This window comes from Callorhinchus milii, unplaced genomic scaffold, assembly GCF_018977255.1.
Source record: "Callorhinchus milii isolate IMCB2004 unplaced genomic scaffold, IMCB_Cmil_1.0 Scaffold9, whole genome shotgun sequence".
In the NCBI taxonomy this organism is placed as follows: Eukaryota; Metazoa; Chordata; class Chondrichthyes; order Chimaeriformes; family Callorhinchidae; genus Callorhinchus; species Callorhinchus milii.
The window spans coordinates 14,350,477-14,367,708 of NW_024704750.1; the positions used below are offsets into that span (position 1 = coordinate 14,350,477).

General features: G+C 42.0%; 2 protein-coding genes across 2 annotated transcripts; one reads left to right on the forward strand and one right to left on the reverse strand.

The window, feature by feature from the left end:
• Positions 1–1,023: 1,023 nt before the first annotated feature.
• Positions 1,024–10,068, reverse strand: LOC103178593 (acetyl-CoA acetyltransferase, cytosolic; the record flags this gene model as incomplete). Its single annotated transcript, XM_042338121.1, is given in 10 exon segments — positions 1,024–1,069; positions 2,768–2,944; positions 4,017–4,128; positions 4,131–4,142; positions 4,239–4,361; positions 5,026–5,169; positions 6,493–6,510; positions 6,513–6,609; positions 7,358–7,539; positions 10,008–10,068. Coding segments are annotated over 10 exon segments (972 nt in total), but the record flags the coding sequence as incomplete, so codon positions are not given.
• Positions 10,069–12,966: 2,898 nt separating this feature from the next.
• Positions 12,967–17,039, forward strand: LOC121849706 (T-complex protein 1 subunit alpha-like). Its single transcript, XM_042338288.1, has 6 exons — positions 12,967–13,116; positions 13,988–14,163; positions 14,928–15,051; positions 15,621–15,813; positions 15,986–16,149; positions 16,445–17,039. Exons 1-6 carry the CDS (start codon positions 12,977–12,979, stop codon positions 16,659–16,661), a joined length of 1,014 nt encoding a protein of 337 aa, XP_042194222.1. The 5' UTR covers positions 12,967–12,976; the 3' UTR covers positions 16,662–17,039.
• Positions 17,040–17,232: the final 193 nt, after the last annotated feature.

Here is a 17,232-nt window from a genome sequence, read left to right on the forward strand (position 1 = left end):
TCAAGACCTTTCTCTTTGACCGTGCCTTCAGCTCCCCTCTCGACTCTCTACCCCTCCTCGATCCCTCCCTTCCCTCCCGTCACCCTGACCATTTCCCCCTTGCTCGGGTCCTGACCCAACTGTACAGCGCCTTGGGACATCCTCCCGAGGTGAAAGGCGCTCAATAAATGGAATCTTGTTGTTGTTGTTGTTGTTAAACTCAGGTTCCATCTGCCTGTTCAGGTGGACATTAAATATCCCCTGACACTATTTGAAGATGTCAAAAGGCCTTGGTGGCCTAGTCACCAGTTAGAATTGGTCATTTACTTCATAGTTTGTGGGACATTGCTGTGCGCAACTTGACTTCCACATTCCCCTACAAATACACAGTTGCTGCACCTGACAGAACAACTCTGAAACTCTTTGATGTAACACAATGGTGTATCAAATGCTGCTATGTATTATTGTAAGGCTTTTCAAAGGAGGATTCGCTTTACTCCTGATAGAGCTTCTGAGTAATGTTCAAATCGATGTGTAGGCAAATCAATAGAATCAAATTAGCATCAAGAATAAAATGTTTTTTTAATCATTTCTCGGATTAAGCTATGGAGTAGGATCAGGAAATTACTGCAAACATTAGACCATTGTCAGAAATTTCCAGGACACTAAGACTGAATGAAACAGTTTCACTTGTCTCTGCTAGTCCTTTTGGACTGGGCTGAATCTGGTTCATTAGCCATTTTCTAAAGAACCTCCAATGATGTGAATATTTGCCAAGTATTGAGCTGTTAATTCCATAGCGAATGCTGCTGAACATTTCTATTGTATTCTTTACACTGAAAAAAAATTGTGAAAGAGTGACCCACAAGTTGAGAAACAATAAAATAATTAAATTGAACGTTCGTGTCAGACCCCGTTATAATATTTTATAGGACAGCAAGAACTCTTTTTTTGTCTCCCTTCCTAAGCCCACTACCTAAATCATAACGTCAACCAGCTGGGAACATAGGAACAGGAATAGACCATTCAGCCCCTCGAGCCTGTTCAAAAGTTCTGATCATCGTTGATCTGTACCTCAATTCCAATTAGACTGTCAATAAGGAAAGAAAAAACAAAATTGATTGCTCATTCTTTACCAGGAGGAAAGGCATTTGAGACCAGCTTCGATGCTCTGATGACTGAATAACTTGACTGAAAGAAATATGAGAATTTTCTTCTCCAGCCTCTGCCCAACCACTGCCTTGTTGCATCATTAGATTTGCATTTTTAAAGGAATTCTAGGTCTATTTGTCATAATAATGACTTGTTTAAGAAGCTGAATTTATGGGCAATTCATACATAGTAACTATTGATTGCCTTGTTTTTTTTTGTGGCTTGAATATAATTTCAGCCTGTTTATTGCTATGGTTCCAACAGGCTATATATTTTGACATTTCAACCTTTCTGCTTGTCTCAGCATCAAAACTGTTCTTTTTGAAGTCTCTCTGATGATTCTGTTCATCCGCTATTCGATTCTACTGTTGTCCAAACAATTATCGAGCACTTTCCTTAAACCTTCAATTCAATCTGACTCAATTGAATAAAATCATACACTGAATCAACCAGCAAAACATCTGGTTAATGCATACTTAGGCATTTTCTTTTTACCCCCATATGAGGGCAGAGCCCAAGCTTGCTCATCATTTTCTCTATTATTAAATTATTGCTATTAAATGCTATTAAAAAAACGTTTCACAAAAAACTTTGGTGACATGTTAATGGCTCTGAAAGAGGTCTTTGCTTGATCAAAAATGAGGCTCAGTTTATAATAAAGTTCAGCTGTAGCTGTGAAGCGCTATTAGTTATGCCACAGTGCTGCATTGCTGTACATTTACAGACATGGAACTGCGCAAGGTTGGGTGTATATTCTTTTGTGTGTGCAGCTCACAAAGAACATATCAACGACGCTGTACAACACTGTCTGACATTTCATAACAAGATGAATCTATTAATAAAATCTTTAAAATAATAGACAATGTTTTGATAGATAGATATTGCTTATTGGAATTTTCATTGCCAAGAAATGAAATGCAAGTCTTCCTGAAATGGAATGTTATATCACTTGAATCCTTTGCAGTTTGCAATTGGCCTCTATTGTTTGTTAGCAATCCTATTATTTTGGAAGCAATTCCATATGTTTTTTATTAAATGTCTGAATCGCTTTAATCCACAGAGTCGCTCCGTGGTTATTGTTCTTTGAGCAACTGCCAGCTGTTAGCTTTGAGATTGTGCTTCAAGTGCAAGGGACTGAATAGATTAATCGATAACATTCTGCTTAAAACTAAACTCCCCAAGAAACTGCTTATTTTCTCAGGTAATGTAAAGTAGGGTATGTGTGTGTGGAACTCACAATCAAACCGATTCAATAAAGCTTCTGTAAACCATTGAGTTCTGTATATATGAAGACCACAGGACTGGACTCATTGCAGCATAACTTTGCAACCCTATCGGCCAGCAGTGATCAATCACCAGCACCAAAGAGAGACAACCTTGGCTTAGACGTGCTCCTGTACCTGGCAGTGAGAGGCATGTGAAAGAGAAACTTTGGAACCTCTCCCGCCAGCAGTAATCAATCACTACAGCAAACAAGAAAACACTCTGAACCTCGCGCTCTGGACTTTTTTTGGGAGGTTAGCAGGGTGTCTGAAATCCATGAGAGCCACCATCTTCCTGACAGTAGCTCGTACACACACATCCCTTCCCATTGAGTGATCATTCGAGCAGTTGGAGGTGCAGAGCTGCTACTTACCTCACTGCAGGCCAATCCAGATGAATTTCGGGCACTGGATGTACGAACACATGTTCACATATTCGGACTCCAGGTAACACCTTCCAGCAGCTGTTGACCCAAGCCAGAGTTTCCTCATCAGTTATCCAGCTGACATATACCTTCAGCGTGTTGGGAAAAATGCCCTTTGTCAGGGAGCTGTAAGTAAGAGAGAAAGAAACTAGATCATTGTCAGTGTCCTGGCCAATAATCCCACAAACAAAAACTGTCCATTCACTTCACAGCTGTTTTTGGTGGGACATTACCGTGTGCAAATTGGCTGTCGTGTTTGCCTGCAAATACAGTCACTACACTTTATGCTAAATTTTGTGAAGCGCTGTTAACTACCTTGCAGATGTACAAATTTCTCAATTAATTGAAGTGGGTCTCCATCATGAACCTAAAGAGTCTCAAAGCACAAGTCTTGCCCTGTGGAGTCCTGTAGCTCAGTGGTTAGAGCACTCGCTTTGCAAGTGAGAGACCTGAGTTCAATTCCAGGCAGGGCGAAACCTTGGGCAAGTTTCCTTACTCCACACGCCTAATAATAATCCCTCCAAAACCAAAAAAAAACAATAATAAATGAATCATTTTCAATCTACGACTGTTGGTGGGACATTGCTGTGCGCAATTGGCTGCCGCGTTCGCCCACAAATATACAGTCAATTCACTTTACAGTATGTTCTGTGAAGCGCTTTGGGACGTCCTCCTGAAGTGAAAAGCGCTATATCAAATGCAAGGATTATTATTATTATTATTATTAGTTGGACAACTTGGATATTCTGATATGTTCATCTGTTCTGTACTCTGTAGCTTGAGCTGAGCTCATGCTTTGTAATTACTGGGAATCATAAGTACTTACTACCAGATAAGAGCCAGCTTTTTCTTTCTTTTTGTAACCAATTCATTATTGAAATAATCCGGTAATTGGTTTCCTCCGTGGAGCAATATATTCATCCATTTCAGCAGAGCAAATATATTGGAGGGCTGGGCAAACAAATCCCCGCAGCATCTTCTCTCAGCATTGGTTTGCTTTTGAGGACTCGACAATCTTTATTTTCTCTCTCTTCTCCCATCCAATTCAATCCTAAATATATTCTGTTTTGCATATAACTGGTTCTTTTTGTGTAGCAAATAGGTAGTATTGGTTGAGGGAGATGGAGAGAGAGAGTCTGCTTGTTATCTAAGCAAACCGACGTTACGGGGTGTATGGACAGCAAGATAATTTGTTTGCTGTGCATTAATGGCAGGATGCAAACCAGCCTCGACCCAGGATACAATCTGAGCCAAAGGTTTCAGGCATTTCTTGTCAGCTTCTGATTTCTTCATCAGAATCACAGCTGCGGCCCGTCATTTATTCCTGCAGAACAGCAAACAGAGTGTGTTGTCAGTAAAGTTACTGCCTTCTTTTCAACGACTTTATAAGCAAATTACAAAAGTGATTCTTTCTGCTGACCTGAAGCATTAGCAGCAGTGACAGTGCCAGATACGCCCTTTGCAAAAGCCGGCTTTAGTTTAGACATGGCTTCGAAGGTGCTTCCGTGACGGGGAAACTCATCAGTTGACACCTCGATAGGCCCTGAAGAGAGAGAGGATGATGTTAGATTATTAAGGCTCCTAATTAAAATGTAGCACTTCGAGGCTACACAATAGTACCAAATAAAATTTTAATTTCATTATAAGTGTTATACATTTAAAAACAAGTGTGGCACATATGTTAGTCGAAGTGAATAATGTTGGCCTCTGTCTGGTTGAGTGCCAAAGAGTTTGGAAGACCTCTTGCAAGCCCATAGGGTTTAGGGCAGACTGGATGACCTAAGATCACAAAAGAGGTTTTTGTATATCCATGCTATCATCTCTCATTACCGCATAGTTTTTTTTAAAAAAGTGTCCAGCAACCTAGCTTCTGCCATCCCTCCTGGTAATCTACTGCAGTTGCAGCAACGTGTAAAGAAACACTTCTTGTTGTGTGTCCTAAATAATGTCCTTTACAACTCTGAAACTGTACCTTGTTTTCTGCTGGCCTGGTGTATCTGAATATATTATTGTAGGTTTACTTTCTCAATCTCATTCAGCATCTTATATACCTCTATAGAGGTCCCCTCTATGACATTTGTTTTTGAGGCTTGAAAAAGCTTAGAATATGTAACTTTCTGAAACCTTCTCCTACACGCACTCACACGCGCTCGTGCAGATGAACCAGTCAGTCTCAAAATCTCTCCTCCTAGGAGTACAGCACATACCTCTCCTGGAAGGGACGGAGACAGGAACAATTTCTTTTTCAAAATAGCCAGCTTTCTGTGCTGCCTCAGTTCGGTTCTGGGACTGTACAGCAAACTTGTCCTGCTCCTCTCGACTCACATGCCACTGCATCGCCACGTTCTCAGCTGCATCGAGAGGACGAGAAAAGTAATTCGGGAAACGTTCTGTAGCTTCAAACCTTTATATAAATATGTGCATGGCCAAGAGACCGTAGCTCTACATAATGATGGCTATCAAGTAACATGCTACTTTACATCTACGTCCGTTCTATGAGCTTGCACAGCTTTGGTTCACACATTCACACCCTCCAAGGTGGTTTTAGGATAACACACACCTTCCTGGCTTCTGTTAGGCCAGTCATCACAGTGTAAAAGTACTGCCCTCGGGTGACTTTGCTTATCTGTCACCACAGAGGATAATTTTAAAGATATATTGTTGCTCTAAAAAGGTTAAAAGCTTGAGCTTCCAAGGAATTCAACCACAGAATCTTTTGGTCTTAAGTTGGCTGAGCCATGTAGGATGCCTGGGTCTCCACCAAGAATAGTATGTTTGTTTCTATTCGCGAGGATGTTTAAAGTGCTTCACAACTATGAAGTGTGTAGTGACTGTGTATTTTGTAGGAGCATCTTTAGTCAACAGTCATGTTCCCTTTACAGTTCAGAACAGAATTAACCTCCTCCATATTTTGAACTTCAGAAAGGATTCAGGTTTGTTCCAGTAAATTTGTTCACATTTTTCCAATCATCGATGAGCACCTCCACAGCTGAGGTAGTTAATACACGACTGTGTCTTGGAGGATGGAGACAGGCACTTTGGATTGCAATCTGAGCTCAAACACATTGTGCCCATTATTTCAGTATCTAATTTTAAGAAATAGTTACAATACATGATTAAATAGAAACAAAAAGAACATTTTCTATTCAAATAACGCCCCCCATTTTTAATCAGAACAATACTATCTTATAAATTTATCAAAACCTGCATACAGATTGCTCCATTCCCAAGCTGCTCTCTTTGAGCACTTGGTTGACAAAGGCACTGCCTGGCGTTGAACTGAGACTTGGAAGACCCAGATTTGTGCCAGGTTACCTGGTCTCAGCTTGGCAGCAGATGGGATGTTACAATTAGTTTGTATAAGTAGGAGGAAAAATACAGCCAGTGTTCCCACTTCTTATCACATTCAATGGTCCTGGCTGGAAGGTGCTTGTGTGGACAGGAAGAGACTTGTCTGTGACATTCCATCTCCTCTCATGGTCAAACAGCCCAGTGACCCTTTACCACTCGGATTCACACATGAAGTACGGCCACTTTAATGAGATACTGGAGGGCAGCTGGTAGCCTTAGAACTAAACACCACAGATCCTCAGAGAGGTTAGAAAACAGAGGGAAATGCAATTAATTTCCATACTTAAATGCAAACCTTGTATTTATTCAGTGACAGTTCTTACCTGTTACACCCATGTGTAGTTATAAAAGGCGTCCATTAGGCCATCACACAGAATGGTATCCTGAAGGGACATGTCTCCTACTTTGACCCCAACTCGCATTGGAACCACATGTGGAGCCTGTGATTAAAAGAAGCAGGCTTTAGCTAAGTGTACTTGCTGTATACTGGGACTCCACATGCAACAAGATCTGGCTGGAGAAAAGGAAGAACTTGCATTTGTATAATGCCTTATCATACTGAAATGCCTACAAACACTTCACAATAATTACTATCTCAGATAATAATCATGAGAATATCCTGAAGCACTTCACAGGGAATTACTGTGAAATGGAGTGACTGTGCATTTGTCGGCGAATGCTGCAGCCCAATTGCACACAGCATTGTTCCACAAACCAACATGAAAAAAAGCATGACCAATTTTTAAATATTTAGGGGTACAAACAAGTGTATTAATGGCAGCACAATGCAACTGCTTGTTGTGACAGTCACTAAATTGTATCCACCGGTGAACGTTTCTGCCGAGCCATTTAGCTGAGTTCATGTTTGCTTCTTTCACACTTGATCCCTCTGTGCTCAGACAACAGGAGGGAAAAGTTCAACATTCGTTATCTGTACCGTTCTTTGGTTGAACAACAAAATCAGGCAGAACTGAACTACCTCTACATGATATATTCATGATTGAGAAGGGAGCAGAGGGTATGGAAGTGGAGATTAGCAAAGGGGAGAGGCTTGTTTGAAGCATGGGCTGAATGGCCTGTTTCCGAGCTATGTAATTAGAAATTTACATTACAGAAAGAAGTCATTAGGGCCCATCATGTCTGCTGTCTCTATGAAAGAGAATATCCTGAAATTTTGCTCATGTAAACCTTGCTCATGCATTCCACGCCGCCTGCTACTACAATCCTGGCGTTTTCCGTGAGGATGGACTGTGCTCCTAAACACACGGCCTTCAGTCCGGAACCACAGATCATCTGGCAGCTCCATGCTGGCACCGAATAGGGAATGCTTGCTGCCACGCTGGCCTGACGGGCAGGATTCTGTCCTTGGCCTACAAAACAGTGAAAGAAAAGGAATAGACTCCTTTAATACTACAGTGCAGAGTTGGTGGTGATACTTTCTGAAAAGAGGCACGGGAATACTCAGTGAGAATCATTTACTCATATTATTAGTGTTAAGTTAACCATCCTTAACTTTAGTACAGGTTTAGCACAAGAAGTTATATTTTTTTATATAATAACGTCTTTTTCAGACGTTAATATAAAATAGCATTTTATTCTCCAGACAGGAAGATAACAAGGACAATAATTCTTTTAATACCACAGTTGGCTTGCATTCATCCTTTCATCATTTCTCTCCTTCGCTAACCCCTCTTGCGCTGCATAAACAGAGTGCTTCAGAGCTTACATTTCAGCTGCAGCTTGCAAGGTGAATGTTTATAAAGTGTAAACACAATGACTTAATTTTCGGTGGACCTAGTTGCATGACTTCCGAACTCTCCAATCTGGGCGAGGAACGGTAGACTGTAGGCTTTGTATGTTGAGGATAATATTCAGTCTGTGAAAACTCAGTCAGTGCTCTAAACACTATCAAATGATCCTCCTTGGAGAGAACAGAGCTTGGCCTTGAATCCTCTTCAGATTCACCATTGGCTGTCTGTGGATCTCACCTACAAATCCCTTCGCACCCTCACTCTCTCTACCTCTGTGACCTACTTATCCCCTACGTTCAACAAACTCAAGCCTGATGCATGGACAGTCCCTGGACAGTCATTAACAAGTCATCTCTTCCTGTGACCAGGGATCCTTGTACTTGCCGGTCCTCCGCGATTTTGCGGTTATATCCAACACTTTTGATCATTCTATTCTTCTCTACCATCTCTCCTCTGGTACATCTCTGTAGCTCTGCACTATCCAGGTTCCATTCCAACTTATCGCAGGATCATCACTATGTCTCCTTTTCCTCTGACCCACATGATCACGTGTGGCTTGGGGCTCTTTTCTGGCTCCTCTCCTCCTCATCTACATACTCCCCCAGGTTGACATAATTTCCAGGGACTTCAATACATTTGCCACTGACAACCAACTCTACCTATCCCCTTTCCGTTTTCACCTTTGACCCCTGGACAACTGCTTGTCAGATTATCAAGTCCTGAATAAGCCCAAACTTTCCCCCATAGAATGCGTGGCTGAAAGAGTGGTGCGGGAGGCAGGAGTTTCATTTTGTGGACCACTGGCACCAGTATTGGTGAAAGAGGGAGCTCTTCCATCAGTATGTCATTGAACATATTCAAGACTGAGATTGATTTTTAAAAACTAAAGAGATTAAGGGATATGGGGATAGGGCGGGTAACTGGAATTAGGTTAGAAGATCAGCCATGGTCTTATTAAATGGCGGGGCAGGCTTGAGGGGCCGAATGGCCTACTCCTGCTCCTATTTCTTATGTTTTTAATGTTGACAAGACAAAGGCTTTCCTGCTTGGCTCCCGTCAGCATCTCCGCACTTCAGGCATTGGCTCACGTCAGCTCACGGAGACAGTACAGAATATCAAATCAACGATTTATTCAAACCTCATCTTCAACCTTTCATCTGGGGTCTTATCAAGTTGACGTTCTTCCATCTTCACAACACTGACTGCCAACTTCAGCCACAGCCCCCCTTTCCCCACCCCCAGCCACCCTTAACAGCACCTTTTGCCCTATTATTATTATTATTATTATTTATTATTATTATTTCCCCAATCCCTCAACCTATCTCCCTCCCAGCTCAGGCACCCATTCAGACTTTGTAAAGCACTTTGAGACAGGTTGAAAGTCGTATACAAATGCTGTACCGTTCACTATTACTCAAATACAACATTGTACCTGCAGTCAAAACCTGTCCCAAAATAACTTCTGTGTTAATGGTAATAGTGATGGTGAAGGCCCCGCACAAACAGCTTCAATTATCCTTCAGCTGTTTGCAGGAAATCCGCCTCCAGAGCAGCGCCTCCACACACACACACACACCCCAGTGTCCACCGGTCCCCCCAGTGTCCGGGTCCCCCCCAGTGCCCGGGGGTCCCCCCCAGTGCCTCCGGGGTCCCCCCCAGTGTCCGGGGGTGCCCCCCCCAGTGTCCCGGGGTCCCCCCCAGTGTCCGGGTGTCCCCCCCAGTGTCCCCCAGTGTCCGGGGTCCCCCCCCAGTGCCGGGGTCCCCCCCCAGTGTCCGGGGGTCCCCCCCAGTGTCCGGGTGCCCCCCCCAGTGTCCGGGGGTCCCCCCCCCCCCCCCCCCGTCCCCCCCCCAGTGTCCGGGTCCCCCCCAGTGTCCGGGGGTCCCCCCCCAGTGTCCGGGGGTCCCCCCCCCAGTGTCCGGGGTCCCCCCCCCCCCCCCCCCCCCCCCCCCCAGTGCCCGGGTGTCCCCCCCCAGTGTCCGGGGGTCCCCCCCAGTGTCCGGGGGTCCCCCCCCAGTGTCCGGGGTTACCCCCCAGTGTCCGGGGGTCCCCTCCCGCTGTACGGCTGTGGCGCTGCTCTGTGTGTTACCTATTGGGTTTCTCGCTGCGGAGAGGATCACAACATCGTCTCTCCCACTCACAGCGCTGCACCGAGTGCAGGAGGCGGGAGGGGGGGGGGGGGGCACCAGGATATCCGCCCCCCCGCCCCGCCCTCCCTGCCAGTCACGCCAACCCTGGGCCGGTCCCTGCAAGGGCCGGTCCCTGCAAGGGCCGGTCCCTGCAAGGGCCGGTCCCTGCAGGGGCCGGTCCCTGCAAGGGCCGGTCCCTGCAAGGGCCGGTCCCTGCAAGGGCCGGTTCCTGCAAGGGCCGGTCCCTGCAAGGGCCGGTCCCTGCAAGGGCCGGTCCCTGCAAGGGCCGGTCCCTGCAAGGGCCGGTCCCTGCAAGGGCCGGTCCCTGCAAGGGCCGGTCCCTGCAAGGGCCACCAGGTAACAACCAGGTTCCTACTGACTGCTCGGTAAACAGAGGAGTGTGGAGTAAGGAAACGTGCCCAATGTTTCGCCCTGCTGGGAATCAAACCCAGGTCTCTCGCTTACGAGGCGAGTGCTCTAATCACTGATTTAATTCCTGAGTCTATAATTGAGGAAACAACCAATACTCTGAAATATTGTCTTCTGTCTTGCCTAATGATTTGTAATAATTAATAATGGAAACTTTGTAAGAACCCTCCCGTTTGGCTAGCTTGGCTTTTATCTGACTTGCTAGTTATTGTTGGTGGGAAGAACAATGCTGTCATTCATTAGCACTGTGCTGAGAGTCTATTTCTGCACAAGTTAAATGACTGTACACAGGTAAATAACATGAAATTCTTATTTGTCAGTTTTATTTTCCAGTTCAGTATTGGGGCAAATGACTAATTATCATGGGTTGGCTGCCTAAACATAATGTATGACTTAACAATGTAACTTCAAATATTTTGATTGGATTATTGCTCAAATAATCCTAGATCTTTAGTACATTTTTCAGTACTTTTTTTCTGCTGCTGCAACCTTAGCATTAAATCAAGGACTTATTCTTTTGTAATGATACCCCTCAAGTCTGTAATTTGTCTGTATAGAAGCCTGGATGATGACTGTTGACATTGAAGGCAGATGTCCCATCAAATAGCTGATGAGGAAACTCTGATACTTGGGACAACAGCTGCTGGAAGGCGTAACCTGAATCCTGGGTTTATGAACCCAGCTTGTATATCCAGTGCTTTGTGTCCATCTTAATTGGTGTGCAGAGGTACACAGCTGATATTCCAACTTTGTACCTCCAACTGATGGAACCACACTCAATGGTTAGATGTCCAAACCATGTACAGGAGGACGGTGACAATGCTCTCATGAACTGTACTATTCCAGGAAGTTTGCAGGGTATTTCTGATAGCCTCTATCCACCTCGGGAACGCTCAAACCTGCCTTTGTCGCATCTCAATTGACTAACTAGTTAGTGATTGTCTTTGTGGGAGATCCAAGAGGGATCTCCTTGGAGTTGACCTTGCTCCAGGGTGACATGCTTAGCAACAGAGTATCCGGATCAAGTCAACCCTCTGTAATATTCTTGGTAGTCTGGTATCGGCAAGCCTTGAAGGGCAGACTGGTTGGTCACTGGGGGAGCAAGGATTCTTCTCACTCAGCTCCTGTTAATTGCCAGCCAAAGGCCTAAGTATGGTGATGGGTTTCCATATGTTTCCGACTCCTAGCCAAAAAATAGTCCAGTTAATATTGATGATTTTGTTTTGCTGTTGGAAATCTTCAACAGATATGGACATGAAGTGTTTCCTTTGCTTCAAAATGGTAGTGTACAAACTGCAGGTTCTCATAGTCAGATTATGTGAAGTATTCAAAATGAAAGACTAACAAAAAAGAATCCATACGATTAGCTTTTTATGTGTAATTTTCCAGTGGAGACCAACATTATCAAATTAAGCTTTGATATCTATTTATTTTCGACTGTTAACACGGATGAACTGGGCAGAGAATGTCTGATCAATGCTGCTAAAACTTCTTTGTCTTCAAAGATAATAGGAGTGTATCTTTTGAACATAAATAGTTAATTCCACATTTACTCTGATTTTGACCACATAATCTATTGAACATAATTCCATGAGGTGCACACCTCGCCTTTATAAGCAACATACAATGAATTATTGTATGCTAATTATTCAACTGTTGGGCCCCCGACAGTGAATGGTGCTTTTCAGTAGAGTTGTGGAATAGTTTTAAAAGGGCAGAAACTATGGTTGCTTTTATTTGTTCTGTGGCCTGTGAATGCTAAGATGATTACAGTTCCTTTAATGTTGCCCTATCTGAGATTAGTTTGCTCAATGTAACCCAGGGCTCAAACCTTGGGATTTCCAGATGCTTCATTTTCAGCAATATTTCAACAGAGGTGCTTCCAGTCTCATTATATAATCGCTTCTACTACTAAAGTATAGTAGAAATAAAATATAGTAAAGTATAAAAACTTTAATGCTCTTCCTTGCCACTCTTTAATAATCATTGCTCCATTTATTTTTGAAAATATTGTTAAACTTTGTTTTCTTATATTAATCTTGTAGAGTTCAAGGTAATTTCAGAATGAATGCTTGCTTGAAGTAGTTTGAGACATTTTATACAACTTCTCAAGTGTCAGTTGGTTGAAAATTCTGGGTTAAAATCCCAATGGGCCCCCTCAACCCTTTACTCATTGAAACTGATAAAATGAGGACCGTATCTTAAAAATAACTGGTGTTGGGAAGGTTAAATGGAAACTCCTGAGGATTGAACTGCTTCTGATGAGGCAAGCCAAGTGAAGGAAGGGAGATGTACAGTGATCCATGTTGATATCATCTTGCCTTATTCATCAATGGGACTTAGAGTTGTCAGTAAGTCCTTAACCTGGCAAGCAATTTTCTTTTGTGTTGTATAACTATAAAGTGACCACCAGATAATTCGTTTATTTACACTGCTCTATGTGTTGATTTAAATAGTCCTGAAGTTTTAATTTAAACCAAATGAAATGAAGTTAATTGAAATGTTCTTTTTAGGAATGGTCAAAAGAGTGATTAATGCTAAAATTGCATGTCTGGACTTCAGCCTGCAAAAGACGAAAATGAAGCTGGGTGTTCAGATTGTTATCAATGACCCAGAAAAATTGGACCAGATCAGACAGAGGTATGATGGAAGTTAATGGGATGTAACTCTAAATTAGACTTCTCTTTAGTAATTTATTCTCAGATTAGCATAAGGATTTTTAAAGTTATATTTAGTGATTCATGTTGTAATTGTAGTGATATATTGGAAATCCTACCTTGATATTTAGAGTGGTTAGCAAGAATGTGCAAATACTCTTCCTTAAACACTGATTGAACAGGTGACAGTTCCACAAGTGTAAGTAGACAGGAGACTTCAGCAATTAGAAACCATTATTTATTTTATCTCTTTCCAAAAGCACAACTGAGCTATATGTAATGTAGTTTCCATTAATTCCACTTCCCATTGTTTTCCACTCATTGTAATAGAACATTTTTTAAATATCCAAACCACATAGTTTTCCTCCAATTTATTTGCTGCTGTGCTGATGTCAGTCTTGTGAGCAATTTTACCCTTGGAACACACAATACTCATCTCATGTAACTGAAGAACACTGTAGTGTTGCTACAGTAATATGTGAGCTTGACACTAAATGATCCTTTAGTATTTCAAATTGATTTAAAATAGTTTTAATTAGTGTGGCACATTACACTCCATTTAGAATTATTTGTTGTCGACTGTATATCCCGTCAATGATATAATGATGTTGAGTCAGTAATCCTTAACTATGAATGTGACTGCCAGTGATCTGTGCCAAGCTGATATTTGGTGTCCGCGCTGAGAGCCGCAGCTTGCTCTTAACTAAATATTTCCTCTCTACCACATGAAAATTTGATCTATCCTGTTGTCTGATAATTGTGAATATGCACACTTTGAGGTGTCTTTTTTGTATTTATAATCTTATGTTTGTAAAATAGCTTTGTAGGTAGTGATGAACTTGTTTTGCTTTCAGAGAGTCTGATATCACCAAAGAGAGAATTCAGAAGATTCTGGCCACAGGTGCCAATGTCATTCTGACTACTGGTGGCATTGATGATATGTGTCTAAAATATTTTGTGGATGCTGGTGCCATGGCAGTACGCCGTTGTCTGAAGAAAGACCTCAGACGAATTGCTAAGGCCAGTGGAGGTAAGTGCAGCATTTTTTTTTACTGGTTACTGTTGTGAATTATATATACTTTGAAACTAGTGATCCCCTGCCTTATTGGACTCCAGTTATCCGGAATTCCGACCTGGTTGGACGAGGCCCAAAACCAAAAACATTAATTTTATTCTGTGGGCCCAACTCCTAGCGCGGATCAATGGTGCACTGAGTAGCCTCTGTCTGTGCTGACATTCATAGTGGCTAGTGATACTGACTGACTCAGATTGTTTGAATCCAGCGAGCAGAAAATGGCTTATTCGTTATCTTCTTAGTCGAAAATTGATCTGATAACTCGTTCTGTAATATGGCATCTTGCATTACAAAGGCCTCCAGCCCGATGCTGTGATTGGTAGCGGAGGTTGGGTGCCTATGCTCAGATGCGTTGCAGGGGCTAAGCCGTGGCCTCCTACGCTGTCTTACATCTTATCGTGTGACAGGATAGGGCCAAAAGCCACGGAGCAGCTGGGAGGACCTATATCAAACTCGCTACTCCAGATAACTTATTGCTCAGCTCTTTACCCTTGGAGTGACAAGCTATCGAGTTTAATGTCCAATATTAATATCATTCAATTTTGAAAGGGTGGCATTCGGAATCAGCTGGAATTTTCCTAGTGATTCTGACGTCCTCCCGACATGAAAAGCGCTATACAAATGTAATTTTGTTGAAGTGTTAAAAGTACGTAAATCAGAAAAGGGTGTCTTGGACTGAGAAACCTATTCTGATGATTTTTACCTGTTTTTGTTTATAGCAACTATCTGTTCAACACTTGCAAACTTGGAAGGAGATGAGAGTTTTGATCCCTCTTTAGTGGGCCAAGCTGAGGAGGTGGTTCAAGAAAGGATATGCGATGATGAACTGATACTTGTTAAAAAGTAAGAAAAACATGTACAACTTACTGAACTCCCATTTATTTGCTGCCCTGCTAATATCTGTGGCATGAGCAGTTGTACGCTTGGGATAGAGAATATTCAGCCTTGTGTGACTGAAGACCTTGCTGATGTCTTCTCAGTAATGCATTAGCTGAACATAAAAANTTATCTCCAATGTATACAGTGTAGTATCTTGCAATGCTACTGTTAATGTTGCAGAATTGAAAAAGATGTTGGGATTGTAATTGTGTTGAATCTTTTTTTATATTGACTGCACAGATGCAGATTAAATTTGTTGTGCATATAAATATAATCCAAGCAGTTTCCTGATGAAAGTAGAACTGTCACATCTATTCCTGGTTTAAGTCGGCAATGAATATTGTTTTGCATAACAGTATATAATCAATAGGTATTGTTCATTCAGGAGCAGTGCACACAAAGTTTGTGATTGAAAAAGGGATCTAGATTCTGATTTCTAAAAGTGAGGTATAAATTGATGCTGACATTTTAAAATGAGTTTAACCCAACCCTCACAAGTACTATTGTTGTAAAGTTTAATTTGTACTTTTCAGTACAAAGGCCCGTACTTCTGCATCAATCATTCTGCGAGGAGCAAATGATTTCATGTGTGATGAGATGGAGCGCTCCCTACATGATGCACTCTGTGTTGTGAAGAGAGTGCTTGAGTCCAAGTCTTTAGTTCCAGGAGGTGGGGCTGTGGAAGCTGCACTCTCCATCTACCTGGAAAACTATGCAACTAGTTTGGTATGGGTTTAATTGTATTTCAAGATTATTGGGGGAGGGCACTTTTACCGTATGCTTTGAGCTGATTAACCAGGGATTACTGTCCCTATTAATTTGCAGTATTAAAAATTATTTTAAGAAAATAAGTTAAAAGTACTTCATGTATTTAACTGTTGGTTGTCTTTTTGTTTAGGGATCACGTGAACAACTTGCCATTGCAGAATTTGCCCGGGCCATGTTGATTATTCCTAGGACTCTGGCAGTGAATGCTGCTCAGGATTCTACAGACCTTGTTGCAAAGTTGCGTGCATTCCACAACGAAGCTCAGGTCAATCCTGATCGCAAAACTTTGAAATGGTAAAAATTTTATTGTACTGTGGTCTGCAAAAGATTGTGACTTGAGACCCATTGTTGTCTGAATCAGCGATGAAACTAAATTTGAACATTGTTGCAATTCATGAGCAATCATTGATTTTTGGTGACCTGGTGCCCCAGATAGCAGTAAAGTGCAAAATTGATTTTCTCCATCTTGTTAAAGTAACTTTTACGGCTGAGTTGTCAGAATTCAATCGGAAATTATGAAGGTTTTACTAATATTGTAGTGACTGGCTATTAAAACAGTGTTAATCAAATTCACATTTTGTTTGTGCAGGATTGGTCTTGATTTATTGAATGGGAAGCCAAGGGACAACAAACAAGCTGGTGTCTTTGAGCCTACTATGGTTAAAGTCAAGAGTCTGAAGTTTGCAACAGAAGCTGCTATAACCATCCTGCGAATTGATGATCTCATCAAACTTTACCCAGATGAAAAGCAAGACAAAGGAAAGAGTTACCAAGATGCAGTTCAAAGTGGAGAGCTTAATGGCTGAAGCACCTGAGTTCTAAAATCAGCTATTATAATTTATGTTTAACTCTTGGCATCCATCAGGTGCTTCTTGTACTTCTGTTCTAGATTGAGCAGCTTGTCATACTTGTCTGAAATTCAGTGCCACTTGTTGTAGTGCTCTGTTTAATTTACTATGCTTGTTTAGTGCTATTTGGCACAAACCGGATTTAAAAGACCTCTTACTTTGTTACCTATAGTCAACTCTTTCAAGTTATTTGTGCAAAATTATTTCCTGTACATTGACAGTTGTGCTTCAAGCTCCTTCGGAAATAAAATGTGACAGTTGTCAAGTGATCAGCCCATCTATGTAGGGAGCTGTTAAGAGACCACCTTAATTTCATGAATAAACGTTGATGTTGTGCTTCTGGTCTTTTCAAATCTAATTAATTGTGTATGTTATTTCATTGTGGACATGATTTCTCCCTCACACAAATTCACTGGGGAAAACATTAATTAAAAATACTACTGGGGAAGGATGTAATAAAGCACTATATCAAATACAAGGATGATTATTATCTCCCCAAATAAGTAACCTCTCTGATTCTTGGTTGCTG